Here is a 22,903-nt window from a genome sequence, read left to right on the forward strand (position 1 = left end):
GTGGCGGAGCAGCAACAAAAGGATGCAAATAAATCAAAGCAATTGCATTTCCTCAGTTATAAATATCAGTTTTATTGTGTGAAAATAGATGTGCTATATTCCTGCCAGTGTTGCACGAGGGGGGAAAAAAAACAGAACACTCCAACAAGCGGCCCTGCGAAAATCTGTTTGCAGCTTGTACAAACCGAAATGAAGGGCAAAATCCCTCATGTGAGATTGTAGCTTCGTGTGACAAAATTAATATTTGATGTGAGTTCGGTTAATGCCAGCAAAGTTGTTATCCCTCTCAGAGCAATAAATCCGACGCTTTTGCTGTGGCTGAGACCTAATGAAAGATGCCAGGTCACAGTAACGCTCCATGGCCTCTACCCTGAAAAAAGGCTTTTTTTTTTTAACCCGCCCCAAGCAACACTCCTTCCCTCCCACGTGCAGAATCCAAAAGGGAATCGTATAAATAGCATGCACACAGGTATACATTATTGAAGTATATGCAGTGAAGAAAAGTCTATTTCAGCCTGGCTTCATCACCAAATCCAATAAATGAGGTGGTGAGAGAAGAGCTGTCAGCAGGAGGATGCCATTAAGATAACAGAAGGAACTACGTGACCGGTGAGGGGTATTGTGGGAGGGGGTCTTACCCACTCATAATGGGCAAAGGTGTTTTCTTTTTTTTCTTTTTAAATAACATCTTATTCTCACACACAGACACACAAATTGGCAAAGGTGTCAAACTTGAGTCCCTCAGGCCTGGTGCCGCCGTCCACATGATTGTACAACCTTGTTAACAAATTTAGAATTGCATCACAGAAAAAGGTGATGTCAGCGCAGTATGAGTTACAAATGTGACTTACGGCGATATTCAAACAGTCTCTTACGCCATTTTTGGACAGAGCTGAAGTTGTTGGACATTGTGAAAAAAAAACGTTGAAGCTTTTGCTGTTAGATTGTAAATGTCCTTAAATGTGGTCGTGTTTAAACCAGTGGTTCTCAAAGATTTTAAACCAAGTACCACCGAGAAAAAAACTAAGCGAAGTTTTCACTGGGCACAAAAATGTAAATAAAAATTTCGCCTAAACAAACGTTTAAAAACAAAGACAAATGTACTGATATTAAAAGTTTTGACAATCACTGGCATAAACAAAAAGCCAATTTTGTTCTCTTGCTGTCGTCTATTGCGTGAACTTCACACCAAAAGACGTACAAAGTACAAAACTGAGATTTTTTTTTTGCACACCTTACACCCCTCCCGATACATTTAAAGCCCCCCGCCCCCATTCATACTCGCCGTATGTAAAATATAATTATTGCTTTGGTTCCATCTAGTGGCATCTTCAACTATGTTGAAGTAGGGTGAGGAGTTTCATTTAGTCAGGCCATAGCATTGTCTGGAAAAAAAAGGGCAGCCAAAAATTACTTCATGGGGTCACGGTCAAGGGATGGTGTGTGCAAATTTTTCCTACAAACGTGTCCAAATATTTTTAGTCCATCCACAGAAATCTACTGGGGGGGGGGAAAATGTACGGGATAATTTTTATCTTCATGATTTCAACAATTCATTGGCATTTAAAAACCACAACTACTGAGTGTGTTCAGTTACTGCAGTTCATATACATAACAGTGTACTTCATTAGGTTTTTTTTCAGTTACAACTTCATCCGCGGTCGATCACTACATTGTAGTTGAGACAAAAGATATTGGGGTTGCGCCCCCTGTCGGCTACAGGCCCGCAGTGCAACAAGTCAGGTCAGAGTGCCGAGTTTCCCAATGTGAACCAAGTCTCCTTGTTGAGCAGCTCCTCGTCCAGTTTGATGTTGGCGGCAGCGACAAACGTCTTTTTGCTCTTCACGCTCACCTCCAGCACCATCCCGTAAAGCAGGGGGACGTTAGACCACTCCAGCTGTGAACGTCACAAAACATTTTGGGACAAGTCAAGTCGAGCAGCTCTGCATGTCAAATTGGAATTTTGCAAAACTTTCACCGTATATTTTATCCAACTTTCTTCTGCCATCCTACAACATCCTGTTTTTATATGTAATTATTGTATTTAATGCACAGTGATAATGTACATTTCCCTTTGTAAAACACTATATTGTTACTATTTAACGTATAAGAAATAAAATCATTGTACCAGTTCGTTGAATGTGGGGCTGTCATTATTTCGCACCACTTTAGTCTTCCTCTTGGACTTCCGCTGGGGATCCGGTCTCAGACACGTGATCACATAGGCATCAGGGTTGGAGCCATTGGGCATCTTCTGTAGAAAGGAAAAAAAAAATAAAGGTTTTTAAATTCATAAGAAAGAACATGAGATGTTTTTCCTTCCGTGTGGCAAGCTCACAATGTTCTTGAGGTGTTTTACCAAGACTGAGAGCTTACAGCCCTTGTAAGAAATGCACAGCTGGATTTGAGGACAAGCTTCTGGAATGGGAAATCACAAGTTGACACTTCACGACACCCGGTTCGTCATACTAGATGCTTAATGAGGTACACAAGCACAACTGGGTGAGAGCCCCGTTCAAGAGCTGCATTAGAGATTCTGAAGACAATATTGTCCAAGTTTGATTTCTGATATTTTGTCTCGTAAGGTGACAGAAATATATTTTTTTAAAAAAACAACACCCCATTATGATGCAAGCTAGAATTTACAGTCAACGTTGTTCAAATTTCTGATGGAGCTCTTGCATTCAGGCTTACTCAATTGTGTTGGTGTACCAAATGCTGTGGCTAATGAGTGGATATTTACCTTTTACCACATATTCTTTCACCACTTTGGGCCCATCCAAGAACAAGCTGCACACAAATTCATTCTGAAGAGCAGATATAGTCATATGAGTTAAAGCTCAAAAAAACAAAAACGACAAAAAGAAATTGGACATTATCAAGCAAACATACTCCCTTGCAAGGTCCCTCAAAAAGCTGTTTGAGGTATTTATTCAGTCGAGACATTTTCCTATTGGGGTTGAATGACATCATATACCAGGACGGGAATCTGGAAACGAAAAGAAGACAACGTGCTAGGATACAGGGAGAGTGCGATGGATGCTTGTCTGTGGGCTCACTGAGGAATCGCGGATTCGATGAAATGTTTCTGCAGTTGCTTATGGATCAGCTCTAAGTCCTCAAATGTCATTTCGTTGTACCAATAGCCATCGTCAATGGTCAATCTCAGGTCGTAGATCTGACAATTAAAAAGGAGCAATGAATTAAAAAAAACAAAAACAAAACAGTCTGATTGGATTTTGGACACTTTCTCAACACCGACACGAGGCAGAGGTGACAAAAGCCAGTGTTGTTCGTGCATTATGATTTTTCAGTTTTAAGTTGGACACAAAAATAATAATAACAATAATGACAATTAAACTTGGTCTCACTGCAACTTTGTCCTTGATGCTAAAGTCCTGGATGACGGCGTCTTGAATGTTGGTGCTCGGAGCAGGAACGGCATCACGGATGGGCGCCGCTGCTTTCTTCCCTTGGGCCATGCTGTGTGTCAGGAAGTTTAGCTTAACCGCGACAGAACCCATGCTCTCCTTGATCTTCCTGAACAAAAGACACAATGGCACGCGCTGATCGACCGCATACACTTGACACGCCACCACACCACTGACTGTTGGCAACCTGTTGCAACCGTCAACCAATAAACTGACATCTGTCATTAATGAGCATAAGTTGTTTAGCAGACACTCAGCAGCGAAATACACACGCACACACACAGTGAACACTCTCCACAACTTCCATGAACAACACAGGCTGAATTCAGCTTCCCAGACTTAAAACGATTTGAGAGTCGTTGAAAATGCATCACTTCAACATGCTTTCTTGACACCAATTATCACTTTCCCTTCAGCCAGGACTTTGGCAACATCTCAAGTTTAAAAAAAAATTCTGTGATTGACCGGTGACCGGGCAATGGTATTCACTGCCACTTGTCAAAACGTGGCATATATTGCTCGAGCTCACCCATGACAAAAAATAAGATATCCTTTATTAGTCCCACACTGGGGAAATTTGCTCAGTACCGTATTTTCCACACTACAAAGCACTTCGGAGTATAAGGCGCACATTCAATGAATGGCCTATTTTAACACTGTTTTCATATATAGGGCGCACCACATTAAAAGAAGCTACAATAGTGACTGTGGTGACATTATGCATCCACTAGATGGAGTTACACTGAAGGGACTACAATACAATTCAGCTTTATTGATAGTGCTTTCACAACAGCTCCATCTGTAACAAAGCGCTTTACAGACCATTTTAAAATACTATGTCCAAGAAATCAGAATATTGATCCGTATATAAGGTGTATCAGATGAGAAGGCACTCTCGACTTTTGAGAAAATTTAATGATTTTAAGTGTGCCTGATAGTGCGGGAAATACAGTTATATAAAATGGATGGAGGGTTCCATTAAATTCTATTTTATCTAATTATATTATATCAAGTGTAAATGGGCTGCATTGCATAGAGCAAAGGGACAGAACTGGCTCGTCCAGAGGCACTCTTAACACTAAATTGTGAGGATAGCTAGGTACATTTATTTGTTGTTAGCAATTTATTTGAAGGAAATATGACTTATGAGTGTGTTTTAAGTTACTTTGTGAAGTAGGATGTGGCTTCCAGGTCAGTGTCGTGCGGTCTGAGGTTTCTCTGGACGTACTGCAGATCATGATAGTCCTTCAGTTCGGGCATTCCTGCGTTGGTCATCTGGGGATAATGCAAACACATACACCCAAAAAAAACAATGGGATTCAAGTGTAATTTATTATGTCTACCAAAAGCATATAATAATAATTAAATCGAATTTTTAAAAGTCAATAGTTAGGGCATTATCTTCTTCTGTTGTGCGCAACTTGGCCACTGAGGGGCAGTATAACACAGTCGTGAAGACAAAATGTTTGGCCTTACGAGCTCCAGCAGGCTGAGTATGAGGCCAGATCGGTGTCTGATGATGTTGTAAGCTTCACAGCAGAGTTCCACAAAGCGATGCAAGCGCTGAGGCTTCTGCCCACCGCCTGTGATGAAATGCTGCATCTCCGACGTAAAGATGAACGGTGATCGGTCCCTGCGTTGTTCCAAAAAAAAAAAAAGGTGGTAAAGGTTGTTCGAGCATTTTGGATTTCTTCCCAAGTGACTGTTTCAAACGTTGAATTGCCTTTTAAAGTTTGCGATCTTCTGTGCATTGCCCATGATCTTGCCAAAGTCGATGTGGAACATGTGCCCGCTGTGCTTCAACATGATGTTGTCGTTGTGGCGGTCGCAGATCCCCAGGATGAAGGTGGCCACGCACCAACCTGCACATGAGTGAATGAAGTTCATCACAGCCTGAAAACAAGTGTTAAAAAAAAAAAAGGAGTGGAGGTTAACAATTAGTCCCAGAGGACGACTTTTATCAGGAATTCGGGACGTCTGCTGACCTTTTCGTAATCATCCTTGGTTTTGTTCCACATGTGGAACCACTTCTCCAGGGTGTCCTGTCGAAGGGTGCCACCGAGACCCCACTCCTGCTGAATCTTCCCTAGCGTCACCGCCTCAGGAACCACCTCTATGAGGCCTGTCAGCCGGCATATATGAACAAATAATGAAACATGAGTGGCACGGATGCAATCCTCATCTGAAAGGTACTATTTTTTTCAGCAGTATTAAAAAAAAAGATGACACTACCTCAGCATACTTGTTTTTTCTTTCTGTTTTTTAAAATTTTTATTTATGTTTGTTATTTCTGGAGAGGATAAAAAATATTTAAGCCAGTAACATTTCATTTTTGGCAACGCTGCATCATGAATTAAAAGTGAGGCTTCATTCAAATCTTGCTAGCAGTTTCGAGTGAGTTGAATTGAGTTGGCCGCCACAATGCAAACACATCTATGTCAAGTCATCATTCACAAATTAAAGCAAAGGCATCAAGTGGATTATGCGGAATCGAATAATTTCCCTGCAACACACCTGATTGACACTAATGTGCTGAGGCACAGGATTTGGAAATGACTATATTGGAAATCCTATCTGAAGTAATGTATTGATTTGATCAAGTCACCCTGAGTTGTGCCAGTAGAGAGACATCTGTAGGTGACCATTCGCAAGTCCAGCCCTTCTTGGAGCCACACCCTGTCCATCATACGAACCATCTGCAGTACTAGCATGTCTTGGCGCAGGCTATCTCCTGTCTGAAGAGAGCACTTCCAAATGAATGATGGAAAAAAAAAAGCTTCAGCTCACAGTTCTCCTTAATGGGTCACAACTACAGAGCCAACAAGTATCAATAAAGTGCTACTTTATGACCAACCTTGCAGATCACAGCGATGTTCTTAGCCAGTGGGTCAGTGCAAATGAAGGACAGCCCCAGAGGAGAGGTATTGGAGTTGTAAAACTTACAGGCCTGGAAAAAAAAGGCTCACATTGTAAACATTCGTCTATAGATGTGTGGTTTGGATTGTGATGATGCTGTGGAGCATTTACATCCAGGTCCACCCCCTTGATGTGGACCGCAACATCCAGAGGGAGACGGCAGCTTCCCCCATCACTGAAGAACTTCTCAATCTTCATCTTTTCTTTGTTTAGAACGGTCTGCAAGAGAAACAACACGCTGACAGAATATTTGACTTGCTGCTGAGTCCGAGCCTGCGAATGAGTTTAAAAGACCTTCCGTCGCGTCTTCTCCGACGTCCGGACCTTCTCTGCCACCTGCACGAGTGCCGACAGCAAGTGGGTCTCTCGATCCAGCTCTTCCCGCAGTGCTCGACCGCAGCAGAAGCGCAGGGCCGCGTGCACTTTACTGTACCAGCTCTGGTAGTGCGGCTCTGTGCAAGCGTCCTCCAGCAGCCTGGCCACATAAGCAGAAATGGCCAGTAACACTGAAATTCATTTGTAGCGCGTGTGTGGGTGGACTGTGGGGGGTGTTGGTGTCACACAAAGGCGCGCGATCGGGGATGCAAATCAATCTGCAATTGCCCACGTCACGCCGACTACATCATCCGCAAGGGGAGATCCTACCTGCCAACATCATGTATGGGAATCAGCGAATCTATTTCTGTTTACGCAATGTCAAACTCAGCGGACTCGGCGCACTGCGCTCAGAACGCCCTGATTCTGATGCAAATGAAGGACGATGCGATGGTGTGCTGGAAAAGACGACTTCCCAAACACAGCCCAATTCTACAGGTGTAAAGTCGAGCAAAATAGCAAAGCAAAGAAAACTCATGCGCACAGTTAGATTGCGCTTTGTGCTCAACTTGTGATCAGCATGAATATGCGACCCAAAGTTTTTCGTAAGTTAACAACTTTCCTTGAAATAGATATATTGTCTTTTATATCAATTCATGGTTCATTTGCCTTTATTTTATCTTAAGCCTAACATTCACATATTAAAAAAAAAAGAAGAGACAGCTGCAGCAATTGATCAGTAGGGCTTTGAAAGGTGTGTTTAAGGTTTCAAAATTCATGCGATTTTTTTACAGCTATCCCAAAATATATACGAAAAATTCAGCTCTCTGGATTTGTGACATCAGGTTTTTAAAGCAGACAAGGATTCAAAGGAGAGCTCGGCTTCCATGCAGGGTCTTGATTTTTAACGGTGTTGAGAAAATTGAGAAAAAAATTGAATGTAAGATTGGATGACCTCTGGTTTAAAAACAAATTTTCAAAATTGGGTTTAAAAGGTGAGTTTAGCTTCCGAACTGTATGCGCATTTTTAAAAGTGGCTGTAAAATTTTGTCAAGCTTGAGATTGTTCCAGCAGAGAACTTGTTTGTTCAAAAATACACAGGTAGAGTTCCTTGAAAAAAAACATATTAAATCACTATTGCAAAATGGAGTAGGAAATTACAATTAAATTATTTTTCAAAATCCTTCAGCCCTCGTATATTTTAATAATATTTCTTACTTCCACTTCCTATTCTCTTACTATTTGTGATGCCTGCCACTGCCCAGCTGCATTTTTACATGACCTAATTTGACAGTGTGTATTGCGTGTTGACAAGTTTTATTTTCGGCAACTTTAAGGGGATAAAAACACACATTCATGGTTGAGTTTGGTTACTCACCAGAAGAGTTGATGGGCAATCCGAATGTTTTTTATAGATCTCTCCAACAACAGCATGACTAGAGCTCCATCTAGCTCCCATTCGCTCTTCAGAGCCTGCACAACAAGATGATGATGATAAGATAAGAAAACCTTTATTTGTCTCACAATGGAGAAATTCCCAATTTACAGCAGCAATGATGATGATGATGATGATGATGAACTAAATAGCGGTGAAGTAGGGAATGGTGGGATGCCTCCACGTGGCGCGAGGGGGAACGCCGGGGGTCTCGAGCCCCTGCTGCGGCTAAAGACCTACCAGCTGACGGGGAAGGAGAAGGGACCTCACCGGAAGGAGAGACACCCGATGCTCGCCCCGCCGGAACGGAGGGAAGTGGGAGTAGCCGCCCCACAACCCTCCTTAAACAAAAGTCAGGCGAGGGCCCTTTCAGGACCCGCACGTGGCGCGACGAGGGGGGAAAAAGGTTCCCCAGGGGGTGAGATGGGGATGGTGAGAAGGAAGCGTAAGCAGGGCGGGATGGACGAAAGACATGTGGGAGGATGGGTGAAAGACAGACTGGTGGGGATTCACCCCCATCCAGGCCCTGGCAGGAAGAGGGGAGCGAGGAGCAGGGACGATAAAAGAAGGGAGAGGAATGAAAGGAGGGGAGACAGGAGGAAAGGAAGGGTGGGACGGGAGAGGGGCAACAGACTGGAAGTTCGGGGTAAGAATGAAGAACGAGTGATAGTCACATGGAATGTGAGGCGACTGAGCGTGAGAGAGACATTTAGAAAGAGGTTGAGGAGAGTGGCAGAAAGAGTCAACAAGGAAAAATGGGAAGTGGTACTGATGACGGAACTAAAGGCAGAAGAAGCTGGGGTGGTGTGGTTGGGTGAGGAGGAGGAACAGGTAGCGCTTGTTCATGGGAGGAAAGCCGGAGTGATGTTGAGGGGAACGGCATTGAGGAAGGACAACAGAAGTGGCTGGGAGAGAGAGTGGTGGCGGTGGTGCTGGGAGGGCTCAGGCTGGTATCAGTCTACCAACCGAGCTGGGGAACGGATGAACGAGAAATGGAGAGATGCCGACGAGATATGGGGAGTCAGGTGGCGATGGGAGGGAGTGAAAGACTGGTGATTGGAGGAGACTTCAATGCAAGTGTGGGAACGAATGTGAAGATAGGAGGAGTGTGTGGGGGGCATGGGTTGGGGAGGATGAATGAAGCCGGAAGGGGCCTAATAGAATGGTGCCAGGAGCACGATCTGGCATATGTGAATAGCTATAGGAGGTTTAGAAGGAGGGGGACGTGGCGACACATGGCGAGTGGAAAATGGTATGAGTTGGATGGATTTCTGGTGAAAGGGAATGAGAGACACCGCATGGTGAAAAGGATGTGGACTATGAGTGAGTATGAACTGTCAGATCACAGGCCGGTGTGTATGCAGGTGAATGGGAAGTGGAAGAGATGGAGGACAGAAGAGAGGATCCAGAGGAGAGTGGTGCAAGCGAAGTGGGAGGGGTTGAAAGTGGAGGAGAAGAAAAGAGAATATGAGAAGAGGACAAGAGAGAAATTGGGGGAGTTGAACAAGGAAGGACTGGTAAAGGAGGGCGGGTGGACGGAGCTGGCGAAAATAATGGTGGAAACAGCAGTGGAGGTATGTGGAAGGGAGAGAAGAGAAATATCCAACCCGTGGACGGTAGGGAGAGAGGAGGAGATAGAAGAGATAAAGAAGAGGGTATGGGAGAGGGTAGACAGAAGGAATAAGATAATGGAGACACTGAATGCGAGGAGAAGGCTAAGAGTGAGGGGAGGAGGGAGAGGAGTGGGGGAGATGGAAGAAGAGCTCACCAGACTAAAAGCGGAAGTGAAGGAAGCGCGAAAGGAATCGAAGAAGTTGCTGAGGAGGCTGGAAAGAGACTGGTGGGAAGGAGTGATTGAGGACTGTCAGGAAGCATGTTCTAGAGGGAGGATTGGCGAAATGTACAAATGTTTGAGGAAGATAGGAAAGAGGGATAAACCGGCCGCTCGGAGCACGACTGTGACAGCAAATGAGTTTAGGGAGCATTTTGAAAGTGTGTCGAGAGAGAGGTATGAGGAAGAACCAAGAGTGATTGAGGAGGCGGTTCGAGGAGCCGTAGATCTCAGGGACGATAGTAGGGCGAGCGAAGCAAATAAGATCATGAATGAGGTGCCAGATAGGGAGGAAATCATGGAGGCTATGTGGGAGATACGAGAGTCGGCACCGGGAGAGGATGGGGTGAGAATAGGATATTTACGGAATGCGTGTGAGGAAGTGTTAGAAAGAGGGATTAAGATAGTGAGGGAGATGTTTGAGCAGAGGGCGGACCAGTGGGATAGAAGTGTAAAAGTGGGACTGATGGTACCGTTACATAAGAAGGGGGACAGGAATGACAGAAACAACTACAGGGGAGTGTGCCTGCTGAGTATGTGCAGCAGGGTGTTAGGAAGAGTGTTAGCGAAGCGACTGAGTTGGTGGGCCGAACACCTGAGGCTCCTTGACGAAAACCAAGCGGGCTTTAGGAAAGGGAGGTCCACAGCAGATGTGACGCAGATGATGGTACGCATACAGGAGGATGTAAAAGATTGTAAGAGAAGAGTGACTCAGGAAGGGGTGAAGGATGTGAAGGATGACGACTGGCCATGTGCAAGACTGTTAGATCTGAAAAAGGCGTATCCGAGAGTGAGTAAACCAGCGTTGTGGTTGTTGCTGGAACAGTATGGGCTAAAGGGCAAATGTCTGGATACCATTATGGACCTGCATGAGACGACAGAGTACAAGGTGAGGGGAAGGGAGGGTTTGAGTGGAGGATGGATGCCAGCAAGAGGGCTGCGAGAAGGATGCTCTACATCGCCGATCCTCTTTAATATCTACCATCAGGCGGTGATGAGGCAGGCACTGGCGGCGAGGAACCGAGATGGCAGGGAGGAGAAAATGGTGGTGTGGAGGTGGATACCAGGAGGGTCATTCGCAGGTGAACATGGCTGGGAGAGAGGGAGCTCGGAAACAAAAGAAGTGCGGGTATCGAGCGCTTTGTTTGCAGATGACACTACTATAGTGGGAACGAAAGGAGAGATACACGAGAGTGTAAGGAGGGTGAAAAGTGTGATGACGCAGTGAGAAGAGAGGAACAATGAGGAGAAGGAGGAGGTGCTGGAGTTTGGAACGATAGAGGGGGAGGAGATTAGAGTGTTAGGAAGCTGGATTGGTACTGTCAGGTAAGAACGTGGTTGAAGAGGGATGTGGGGAAACTACAGAAGTGGATGGATAGGTGCTATAGGTATGTGTGGAGTGATAGAAATGGAGAACCACTGAGGCAAATGCAAGAAAGGGGAGTGAATATGTATGATGTGAGGAAAATGTTGGGAGTAAAATCCGTTGAATGGAAAATTGAGAGGAGAGTGTTGCAGAGAATCGGACATGTGATGCGTATGGGGATTGAAAGACTAACAAAAGCTATGGTATTGGGATGGTGGGAGGAATTGGAAGGAAGAGGGAAGAAGATGGGGCACAAAAGGAAGACGGTGTTGTATTGGAAGAGAGTGATGAGGAATGCAGGAATGGACTGGACGGAGGTGGAAAGATTGACGAGTGATAGGGAAGGATGGAAGCGGAGAGTGAGCGAGCGAATGGATCACCTGTATAAATGGGAAAATCAGAAGGGTCACAGATATGAGGTGGGTAGGAACGAGGAGAGACTGGGAAGGAATGTTAGGAGAGTGAATGACGGGTTGGTATGTAGGTATGAGGGGTGCGGAAAAGTATGCAGGAGTAGAGCTGGTCTAACCATGCACGAAAAACGCATACACCGCAGGAACGAGGAACAGGTGGAGTTTGAGTGTGGGAAGTGTGGGAGGAGGTTTGGGTCGAAAGGGAAGAAAATAAGTCACGAAAGGAGTTGCACGGGAGGGGCGTATGAGGAGAAGGGAGAAAGGAGACAGTGCGGAGGGTGTGAAAGGTGGGTGACGAAAGCAAACTATGCCAGACACGTGAGAGGCTGTGAAAGAGTGGACGGAGAGAATGAGGGGGAGAAGGGAGGAGGGAGAAGGGAGGGAGCGGGCGGGGCGCGTGGAGGGGGGGGCTGGGGGGAAACGAAGGGCGAATGGGGGTCGCGGAGGGAGAAGGGTGGCTTGCGGGAGGTGTGGGAAGGAAATGTTGGCGGGGAACCTTGCAAGACACCAACGGGATTCGTGCCGGGTGTGGGACCCGGGAGGGGGGGCAAGTCCCTGACGGGGGCCGATTGCCCAGGATCGGATCGGAAGTAGGGAATGATGAGATGTGCTTGTTACGGTGCTAACCTGGACCAACTGCGGCAAAAACAGCTCCAGCTCATCATCGGGTATTTGCACAAAATACTGCACAGAGGTCTCACGCACTGTCTGGTCCGGAAAACTGGACAAAAGAAACACAATTTTCGTTTTCTTCAATTAAGTAAACTAGCAATGCGGAATCATGGCAGGGATGAGAGCTGCTGCCTACTTATCGGTGAGCAGGAAGAGGGCTTCCTCGGGAAGGTGGATGGCCCAGCGGTCCACAACTGTGTAGATCTCTGTCAGGTCCTCGGACTGCCACTTGGGGGCGCCACCTAACACCAGGTGGAGGAAGGTGCTTGCTTTGTCACAGCTGTGACGTTTACTCCACAGGAAGCTCTTCTCATTTTCTGAAAGACTGGACGCAGAAAGAAATGAGTTGACGAATGAGTTTCAATCTCTGTGACACGGGCGCCCCGCTTACATTTAGCCATACGGGATGGAAATGTAAAATCATTCATTATCATCAATTTATTTGAAATTCTGCAATGTATTTGAAAGATACATCTGATATATATATATATTTTTTTATTCCGACTCACAAGCAAAGGCAGAGCTTCTTGGATACTTGTGACATTTTCTTTTCCAGATCTTCACAAGGCGCAGAGAATATGAAGGACCCGGGGAGCGCAACAGGCCTCTGATACGTCCAGGTGACCTCATCTGGAAACTCAACCTGCATGGAAGAGATGATGAGTGACGCTGTTGATTTTGTTTGTTTTTGCTACCAGAGTTTTTTGGAGACTCCCCACCTGCAGGATGACCCCCACTGTTTGTCGGTGGCTGTCAAAAAGGGCCGGGGAGGGGGGAGAAGACAGCATGGCCAACATGGACAAACTGAGCAGGATGGTCCCTCTGGCTAGGGTTCTACACACACGATTTAGTCAACATTCGCTCTGTTGCATAATGGAAAATGGTGGGAACTGTTCCTTAAAGAAAAAATGGAATATCGTATCTGTGTGGTGTGTTGAAGATGCCCCAATACCTGTTGCTGTAAAGAGGTAGAACAGCCCATGCCAGCAGCTCGGGGCTCTTTCCTCGCTTTGAGCCCATCAGCTGGAAGGTCAGCATGCTCTCGTAGGGCAACTGCTTTACTGGGACAGGAAACGCCATCCTGACAGCCAAATACACAACTGTGACTATTTGTGTTTGCATTTACAGAACGTTTGGAGTCAAAGAGTTACATTTGGGTGGTCAGGAGCTCCCTTAAAACTGCCTAGTACTGAAAATGTTTTTTTTTTTAATTGAAACGTGAGAAGGTTTTTCCCTATGATGTTTATTTCAATAATTTTTTTTCCTAATGGCCATTGCAGGACCCTACAGCAGACAGTTATGTTGCATACACGTAAATCAAATTAGTCTTGCTTTTGTCTCTTTGTTGCAATGGAAACACACTACACACACACACACAAAAAAAATAAAACAATATATTAATAACAAGAACAGTTGAAAGCACATCTTATGAATATATATCTACGAGGGACATCCAATAAATAAGGTGAATTTTTTGGTATTAGGACTGGTAATACAGAAAGAATCTTACTTTTTCCTTTTTGTTTTTTTTCCAACATAGTCTACTGACACTGTCACACACTTTTCCCATCTGTGCACTAGCTTCCATATTCCCTCAACGTAAAAATCTTTGGACTGATGTCTCAGCCAGTCGCTCACAACACTTTTGACTTGATTGTCACTTAACTCATTCAGTACCAGCCAATTCTAGACCAAGTCTGAAAAGACGTTTAAAAACGTCTTTAGGAGTGAATGAGTTAAAGGCTCCATTGTACCGGACCGTCAAACAAAAGTGGAAAGTGAACTCACATGCGGTTACAACGTATTTTCTTCTCAAATGATAAAGTAGTGCTGATGTTTTCAGAAACCACGGCTGAGCAAATCTGAATTTCCCCATAGGTCAGCTCACAGGAAATTGAAAAGCAGTCAAATCTAGAAAAAAAAAAACCAACAACAATGAATAAAGATCGTGTTTTTAGTGTGATGTTGTGCTCATTGCACAGCTAATGTCATACGTTGCCAGCCAGCTGGGTTGCAGTTTATAGAGCGCGGCCACGTTGAACCGTAAGAGTTCACCGTTATCCTCCACATCACGAGTCTGAGGTTTGCTGGCCATGTCCAGAGTTCTGAAGTTGGACAGGAAGTTTGCAAAGAAGCTCTGCATGACTTTCAGCAGGGAATCGTGCAGCACCCGCATGGCTGCAAGATACACAATGATTTTCAGTGACAGTCATCGTCTTGATATGAATTTAGAGCGTACATAGGGCAAAAATGTGACTTGTTTTGAATGATAGCTGAATGATAAAAGGTTTAGTCAAGGAATACCGTACACAACATATGTTTGTTATGACATGCAATTATATCCATATATTTGATATATATATCCATATATTGTGTGTTTAAAGACATCTACTCACCACTCTCACATTCTGACATTTCCTCATAGCTCTGCAACAAGAGGCGAGGACACATATAATACATGCATCAGAGTCATGGAAAATGAAAGACGTGATGTGAAAAAATACAAACATCGAGCAGGATTGTGATTTTTGAAAAATGAGGCTGCATGACATGGACGTGCCCCCTTACTAGAGGTATGGGGTTGACTCTGTTGAGCCGGCCAATGGCGTCCTCCAGCTCCTCGCCTGAGAGGCCGCACAGGAGATCGGTAACGGTGCGAACGTGGGTCACCATGACGTTAACGTTCATCCCTGACTGTACACATCAAGATATTTTGGAACGCTTGATTCACATCTATTTTTACACGTGAACAGTGAGCTGTCTCGACTCACTTTATTTCTCATCAGCATGACCTCCTCCCTGCTGTAGCTTAAGAGCACATTCTGCAGACTCAACCTGAGAAATACAAAGCTAAGAGGTGAAACACACACGTACGCACACATCTTCTTTATTCAATATTTCCTGTAAACACACAAAGCTTGTGACCCGGTGAGATGTCATCATGAGAGTAGTATTTAGACGCCGAGCAAAGCCCGGTGAAGGGAGTGACTGCTCGGTATCTTACTTGCAAGCGTTGAAGACGCAGACGGGTCTCACCAGCTCGTAGACATGACCCGAAGGTTTGTCGTCCCCTTCCTCAAGGGGAAAAAAAAAAGTTATATTATGAATTGATGCCCATTAATCTTTGGTTAAGTATACGATATCTGTTCTGGTTTATCCTAAAGATGAACATTAAAATGTTACTTAAAACCTTGTCCATATTATGAATATTTTTAAATCATTATCGTGACAGTTCCGCATTGGAACATTTTTTACAATTTTTATGATGTATGAGGGGAAAAAATAAAAAATAAAATAATAGAGATGAACGAATGATATGAATTCAATTAATTGTTCATCCCAACACATTACCATGTAATAGATCAGAGTGTTTTTTTTTCTCCATCTGTCACGCAAATGCCAGCAGCCAGTATGTGAGTTGTATACAGAACAAAGTTAAAAAACATTTTTTTTTAAAGAATCAAAGCAGGTAGTGTTTTCACAGCCACACCAACCCTGATAATCAGTTTGCAGGGCAGGCCTCATTGCTGGTCAATGGTTAACCTTTGAGACAGTGGGTGGTGACTCACATCCCTGGCCAGGCTGCGTCTTCGGCTGCTGGAGTGGAGCAGTCGGAGGGGAAGGTCCATGTTGAACTTGCAGTGTGTTTGAACGACCTCGTGCACACCCAGCAGCTCGTCACTGTTGACGATGCGGCGCCGATGTGTCAGTATGAAGTGGAGGAAATAAAAAGTTTGCTCAATGAAACGACTTACTTGTGGAGATACTCCTCCGAATTGCACAACTTGAGAACATAATGGCCGGTGGGTTTGCGAGCGAACTCGAACAGCTGGAAGATCTCATCGATGAAACTTTGCACTGTCCTGTTCACTGGACAAATGATACGAATTCAACCCTGCATATGCTGTATGTACTCACAAAAAGTGACCGATTTATTTTTGCCTTTTGTAAGAGAGTGTGCGCATGTGTGAGTGTGTGTGCATGTGTAGCATCTTGACTGATGGACGATACTGTACCTGTGGTTGGGATTGGAAGCTGGTGACTTTTATTTTCGATGGCCACGTTGACAATCAGCTCGACCTGCTGCAGCAGCGCGGGATGGACGCGTGACACTCGAGCACACACCGCACCTGTGTTGTGAGCCACTTGCGTGTGCTTGTAGCGTGACAGCAGCCTGTCAAATCGAAACCCAGACTTGCAAAACAAAGACATTCTTTTCACCTGACTCAGATTTTATTTGGGAAATTACTGCAGATGATCAGGTTCAAAAAGGCCAAACATTAAACTTGCTACTTTAGCAATGATATACTGTAATACACGACTACAGTTAATAGATCTCCACCAAAAAACCCTAAAGACCCTGTAAAGTGAATTCAGAGATTTGTTTCGAAATACCTGACACATGTTTTAAGATAATTTCCGGAAATGTGCCCTTTAAAATCTATAACAGCACCTTTGTTTGGTTTTCCGGCGCATAGTGATGTGCAGTTAGCTAGATTTGCTCAGGCGACACCCATTATAAATGCTTTGGGTAATCTACGGGCACGCCTATTTTAGAGCGCCTCATTGTGGGTGTGTGCATGTCGTGGTGAGAAAGGCAGAGGCTTTAAATGGATAGATTTTCCTAGATTAAACATATCCTGTACTTATGTAGAAGTAGCATCCATATTTTCAGGTCAGAGTGGAAGTGCTTAATAGACAACTGGCGCATGCATGGTTTCAGCGCATTCTGTGGACTTTAAGTGGACGAAATAAAACAGTCAAAGCATTTGCTAATCCATGCCATTATGATTCTGTTCCATTGTTGCCATATTGAGTCAAAATGCAAAGTTCCTGAATCTAAAACCGATTCAGGTCATCAACAAAATATGGTCATTTCATAATCTAATTGTATTTGTCCAGAAATTATGTGCAATAAAACAACAAAGCCAATACTTTTTTATGCCTTGCATATCAGGTGACATCTTACCTGGATGTGGCCTGACAGAATGCAGCCATCACTGTTGTGCTGCCTTCTGGAGCGTCGGTCAGTTTGATGAGCCATTTATCCTAATGTGAAAGACAATCGTTTAGGCCTTCACGCTGTCAATTTTAAATCCTGGTCAAGGCAGAAAAACGCTATCAGTTACTCACCAGGTCATCTATTTGTGTGTTGGACCGGACCAATTTGTGGACGGGGACAGTCAGATCACAGGAGAACCTGGTTCTGTTGTGGCCGAGCGGCGCGTGCTTCCTGGGGGGTACAGGTGGGGAAATGTGGTCTTGTCCACTTGGAGCCTTTGCACTCGGGACCGGTGGGGCGGCACGGCGGGGTCGGAGAGCCACATATCCCTCTTGCTGAGCACCTTGGGTACGTCCTCGGCCTTGAGTCTGGGATTCAGGCCGAGATTTCGGAAGAGGCGGGGGTATGACTCTTGGTACTTGATAACTTTCGACATTAATATCGATCTCCTCGTAAACATGAGACGCAAATTCAGTTTCTGTCACAGATGCGGGGTGGTCACGCTTTGCGTTTTGTCTGTGGAGCAGTCTACGTGCTGGTATAGGGGGTGGTCCTGGTTGCGGTCCAGCAGGATCCATCACATTGTAACTCGAGTGCGTCTTGATGGCGCAGTATGTCAGGTCACAGTGGGGCACGCTGCATCAAATGACAGGAAAATCATTACACGTCCTTTCGGTGACTGTTTCAGTGTCGCTCGATCTCTGTCACAACATGCTGATGATAAATTGTGATGTGAAAAGGCGAGCATCAGGCTGAGGAGGACTGCTTGAATATAGATTCGAATTGAACCAGGAAATGTGTTGGGTGATTCCTGGATCCAACATGTTGTGCCATTCAGCTCTATGTTAGCAACCAGAAAGTTATTGCTAAAACTACGGAAGCATTGAACAGTTGGACATGAGTATTCAGAAGTCAAATTAAGTTCATCTGTAAAGGTTGTAATGCATTTTAGGTTCATCCTAAAATTCAACCTAAGGGCTGACTATCCCGAACTTTTTGAGTGTCACCGAAGCTTAAGGGTTGAGTCTAATCATTAACAGCTTTTCAAATCTTAACAGGAAATGCTGCACTGCTCCACAATTTCTCGGGACCTCTAAGCTTCACAAGCCAAAACATGATAAGCTTACTGAAAAACACAGGAGCCACAACATTGGGCCATTTGCTTCAAAGGAGGACGTTTACTTCAACTCCCAAATGTAATTCAAATATCTCCACAGATTTATGATATTTATCAGCAGGTTTTAAAAAAATAATCCAAATACTCCTTAATTGCAAATAAAATGAAAGTAGACCGAGTTGCTAGTGACCTACCATCAGAGGTATTGTTTGTGGTCCCATTTTCAAGCCATCATGCTCAGCGGGTTAGACCTGAACACTTGCTGGTGACACTCATGTGTTTACTCCTCCCACTGGATGCACTTTCCTTTTCTTCGCTCACTTGGTCTACAACACCGATGACACGCTCTCTGCTGGAGGAAACACATTATCACAGGGATGTTACGTTCATATTGAAATTTTATACTGAAAGATTTTCATTTATTACCTTTTTCACTTATTGGCTGGGAGAAGAAGATACAATGTTTCGACTGCCTTATTGGGAGAATTCAGTTGTCTCATGATTAAAGCAAAATAAACAATGTATTGAATTAATAATGAAAATCTAGCCTTGGCGGGCCAGCCAGGACAACTCTGTCCCAATCACAGACGGTTGGAGTTGGGAGGGGCATCAGTCTGTAAAACCTAGACCATAACTTCAGCCAAAACTGTGACCCAGAAGTGGGGACAATCCGGGAAGATCAAAAAAGTAAAAAGTAAACTCATTATGTGTCTTTTCACACTGATTCTTGACACTATTCCGTTGGTCTACTTAGTTTGCTTGCTATGATTTCCAAAAAAGAGTTGTTGAGGGTCAAAACTACAACACAAATAATGAACACAAAAAATTAGGGAAGGTTTAAGTCAGGGGTGATCATTCACGAACCTTTTTGAAACTGACATCTACTTCTGCGGTGCTGATTGTGTGAAGGGCTACCAGTTTGACACAGAGTAATGAAATAACAAATTTGCTCCACTTCAATTAAAATGAATGATATTCAGTTTTGTGAAGACACTGATCTTGATGTGTGTTAAATATGACACGTTACTCATATGACTCTCTGCCAGAGTTTACATTTTCAAGTGACCGCTTCTATGACATTCAGAGAAAATCCCATTACTGGCGATTGAAGATATCACCTATGTTATATGTTTAGCTTAAAACTTTGTATCATAGACAGGTCGACCTTGACTATTAGGTCTCTGTCCTGAACATCCGCTACTTAAAACAAAGAATGTAGTGTGAAGCTGGGGTCCTATTTCCCCTTGAGTAATTAACAGCCCCCCAAGTGTTTTCTTTTGCGTCTCCCACCTTGGGAAAGTTCCTGAAGGCTGTCAAGTTCCCTAGAGGAGGAACTCTTGTCTCGAGATTTATGGACCAGCAGATATGGTCTGTACTTTGTCAAAATGCCAAGATTGAACTACATTGACCTTTCTTTGTTTCTGATTTTTACATAAGGGGAAGGACTGCCCGCCCCTAATTAATATAATTAACATACTATGCCTATATGTACGTGTGACTGTAGTTGCTCGGGGCTTCCTGATGAAATCTGAGACTCACAGGAGCCCGAATCGATTCGTGTTGTGCCCTGAATGTGCAGTAAAACATCTTGCAAGAACTTCTCCATTTCCAGCCTCTGACTTTTGCACATCAACTCAGCCCGAATCAAACGAACACGCGGAGGACCTGGGGAAGTGGAGAACGGTCAAGGGATCCCGCCGTGTCGACAACAACGCGCTTCCACCTGCTTGATCATCCTCCAACACGACCCATGGTTTAAACCTTCAAAATGTCTAATTAGTTGGTAAAACAAAAAAGAAAGTCAGCAATTACAAGGCCTCAGTCGATTAAAAAAAAAAAAAGCTCAGAAAAGCTCGGAAATAACAACCTGTAAAAACTTCCAAATACTAGGCTTTCCGTGACTCCATACAAGGGTACTTGCAAGCTAGCTCGCTAGCTAGCTAGGTTTGCAAACGACCGCATCTCTACAAGTCTCCTTCTTAATAGAATAAAATAACAGTCATCATTCCTGTGGGTGTGAACAGACAGAAGAAAGTGAATATTTCAGGATACTGACAATATTAGCATTTTCGTCTCAGGATGAAATTAAAAAGCTGTGTGGCATAAGGAAGGACTTCCTCGATCTGTCAGTGCTATATTTGTGACAGTGTCGATCACATTACAGTATTTATAATGACAATAATAATAATAAGTAAATATATGTTATTATTATCATTCTGGGGGGCCCGGTGGTCCAGTGATTTGCGCGTCGACCTCACAGTGCAGAGGTACCGGGTTCAATTTCAGCTCCGGACTCCCTGTGTGAAATTTGCATGTTCTATCCGGGCCCACGGGGGGTTTCTGCGGGTACCAGAAACCCCCATTCCAAATACATGCATGGCGGGCTGGTTGAACACTCACTCTAAAGTGTCCCTAGATGTGAGTGTGAGCATGGATGTTTTTTTTTTTGTCTGTGTGTGCCCTGCGATTGTCTGGCAACCGGTTCAGGGTGTCCCCCGCCTACTGCCCGAAGACAGCTGGGATAGGCTCCAGCACCCCCCACGATCCTTGTGAGGATAAGTGGATCGGAAAATGGATGGATATTATCATTTTGGATAACGATGTCCAAAGTACCTCATGTTGGAACCTGTGCCGGGAAAACAAGCTTGATTCTGTTTATTTTAAACAGTTGTACGATTCAACCTTGATGGGAAGGGAAATTGAAACGGTCAATAAAAGTGGAAAAAAATCCTGCACTGGCACACGCCAGAAACTTCCTTTGTGTGTGTAAATAAACAAATCAGGTGGCTGCCTGATCCCACTCCCTCCCCAGGAATGTTATTAAACAGGTTTAAAGTAAATGCAATGTTTTGACATGACACTACTTCTCTCAATGGGATGATCTGCACTCCGTAGTGATCCTGCATTGTTTTCATTCAACTCCCCAATACATGCACGATGTTGCTCACCCCTGCTTTTTTATGTTATCCTGCTTGCTCGTGATAATGAAAGTTTTTTTTCCTTTCAGGGGTGTGTACGAAACTGATAGCCCTTTGCATGACTGATAAAGGTTTTCTTATCTGATCTTATCTTATGAATGAGTTCCCAATAAGTAGCTCTCAGCTCTCATCAAGGTCGGTGACCCTGCCCTGATATACTACAGTGGCACAGAAGCGACAGGCGCACCACTGAATGTGTCACAAAGGTGCCATGTGAGGCCGCCCGGGAAGAAAGTGAGCAGATCAAAATGTGTTACAACCAAAGTGCTCCTCACGTTTCATCTGAAAACGCTGATAGAGGATTTGTTGGCTACTATGCTCTTGTCCCTTTCGTCCTCCTCACACTGCTCGTGAGTGTGGCAGCCTTGGTAAGAAGGCTTCGACATTTTTTTTCGTCTTCTCTTTGTCAGTCACATGACTTCAGATGTGCTCACCCTCAGGTTGTGTTTATCAAGAAGAGAATGAGGTCAGACTTTTTTTTTAAATTCAAGCTCCTCGTTTGTTTTTTCTTTTTACTAGTTTGAATTTTTATTTCTCATTCTGTGGGTTGTTGTGTTAGATTAGATGAGCTGCGCCACCAGCTGATTCCTGTGTACAGCTACGACCCTGCAGAGGAAGATCACCGCTGGGTGGATGGTCAGCTGGAGATTGACGAAGAGTCGAAAGTATGGACGCAATCTCACAAAGGGCAACATCATGTATTCACAACATTGGGGCCATTTGCATCAAATGAGATTTAATATAAGAGCTGCGTCAAAAATTCTGCCTTTACAGTTCACCTATTCCAGTTAATAGGAAAAAAAACATATTTTAAACTACATAATATAACTTTAGGGACATTATGATCCATCTGACAGTGTCAATGAAACATAATTATCTTTGAAAGAGAATTTAATGAGACAGCTTTTTTATTGGACGTTGGGCAAGTGTACTTAATGAAGTGGTCTGAATACATGAGCTCATGTTAAATATGTTTCTCTTACAGGAACCACTGTACAAGGAAGGACAACTTCATTTACTGTAAATTGAGGCGATTGAGTGTGAAATACGTAAATGATAGTTCGTAACATCAATAATAAACAATGTGTTTTGTTAAAACCAAAGGCAAAAGGTCAAATGTGTCAACTGTTGGATTGCTTCAACATCACACCTCTGAATCAACCAGGCAATATGGACAGGCTGATTGGGACTAGTTATGAAAATACCAGATTAGTTGATTAAAAACATTTTTTACAGCACAATCTTAGCCATTTATTCAATATATCATTTTAATATGTATGTAGTGGTCCCTCGTTTATCGCGGGTGTAATGTTCCAAAAATAACCCGCGATTGGCGAAATCTGTGAAATACCAATTTTTTTTTTTAACATAATGTTTTAAAGCCTCTCTGGGTTGAAGACGATTTCTGTGTCCCAGCATGAACAAGG

General features: G+C 44.0%; 2 protein-coding genes across 3 annotated transcripts; one reads left to right on the top strand and one right to left on the bottom strand.

The window, feature by feature from the left end:
* Window positions 1-47: 47 nt before the first annotated feature.
* On the bottom strand, window positions 48-18,941 carry pik3c2g (phosphatidylinositol-4-phosphate 3-kinase catalytic subunit type 2 gamma). 2 transcript variants are annotated; one of them, XM_086109108.1, is made up of 33 exons: window positions 18,693-18,922; window positions 17,513-18,017; window positions 17,349-17,428; window positions 16,396-16,553; window positions 16,135-16,249; window positions 15,949-16,060; window positions 15,384-15,454; window positions 15,151-15,214; window positions 14,948-15,073; window positions 14,776-14,806; window positions 14,374-14,557; window positions 14,168-14,290; window positions 13,332-13,460; window positions 13,099-13,213; window positions 12,889-13,022; window positions 12,516-12,704; window positions 12,335-12,428; window positions 8,041-8,135; window positions 6,642-6,822; window positions 6,459-6,566; window positions 6,286-6,378; window positions 6,037-6,166; window positions 5,417-5,553; window positions 5,155-5,324; window positions 4,908-5,064; window positions 4,597-4,706; window positions 3,372-3,540; window positions 3,060-3,178; window positions 2,893-2,989; window positions 2,744-2,807; window positions 2,339-2,418; window positions 2,129-2,254; window positions 48-1,897 (listed from the first exon to the last, which is right to left on the bottom strand). In XM_086109108.1, the coding sequence occupies exons 2-33, from the start codon at window positions 17,957-17,959 to the stop codon at window positions 1,745-1,747; spliced, it is 4,161 nt and encodes a 1,386-aa protein (XP_085965234.1). In that variant the 5' UTR covers window positions 17,960-18,017; window positions 18,693-18,922; the 3' UTR covers window positions 48-1,744. The 2 variants fall into 2 exon arrangements, 1 of the variants encoding a protein (XP_085965234.1); XR_015100698.1 differs by lacking the exons at window positions 48-1,897; window positions 2,129-2,254 and having other exon boundaries at window positions 2,893-3,014; window positions 18,693-18,941.
* A 2,783-nt stretch (window positions 18,942-21,724) lies between these two features.
* On the top strand, window positions 21,725-22,500 carry LOC147206135 (small integral membrane protein 29-like). The gene is made up of 4 exons (XM_086108504.1): window positions 21,725-21,844; window positions 21,917-21,942; window positions 22,036-22,141; window positions 22,462-22,500. The coding sequence occupies exons 1-4, from the start codon at window positions 21,725-21,727 to the stop codon at window positions 22,498-22,500; spliced, it is 291 nt and encodes a 96-aa protein (XP_085964630.1).
* Window positions 22,501-22,903: the final 403 nt, after the last annotated feature.

Source organism: Hippocampus guttulatus, chromosome 4 (assembly GCF_054856545.1).
Source record: "Hippocampus guttulatus isolate MCC_2025c chromosome 4, RoL_Hgut_1.0, whole genome shotgun sequence".
Lineage (NCBI taxonomy): Eukaryota > Metazoa > Chordata > Actinopteri > Syngnathiformes > Syngnathidae > Hippocampus > Hippocampus guttulatus.

Coding starts and splice junctions, on each gene's coding strand:
- pik3c2g (XM_086109108.1), bottom strand. CDS start 17,959: ATGGATCCTGCTGGACCGCAACCAGGACCACCCCCTATACCAGCACGT. Junction 15,215..15,383: donor TGCGTCTTCAACGCTTGCAA/GTAAGATACCGA, acceptor TGTATTTCTCAG/GTTGAGTCTGCAGAATGTGC. Junction 14,558..14,775: donor AATGTCAGAATGTGAGAGTG/GTGAGTAGATGT, acceptor TGTATCTTGCAG/CCATGCGGGTGCTGCACGAT.
- LOC147206135 (XM_086108504.1), top strand. CDS start 21,725: ATGTGTTACAACCAAAGTGCTCCTCACGTTTCATCTGAAAACGCTGAT. Junction 21,943..22,035: donor TTTATCAAGAAGAGAATGAG/GTCAGACTTTTT, acceptor TTGTTGTGTTAG/ATTAGATGAGCTGCGCCACC. Junction 22,142..22,461: donor AGATTGACGAAGAGTCGAAA/GTATGGACGCAA, acceptor TTTCTCTTACAG/GAACCACTGTACAAGGAAGG.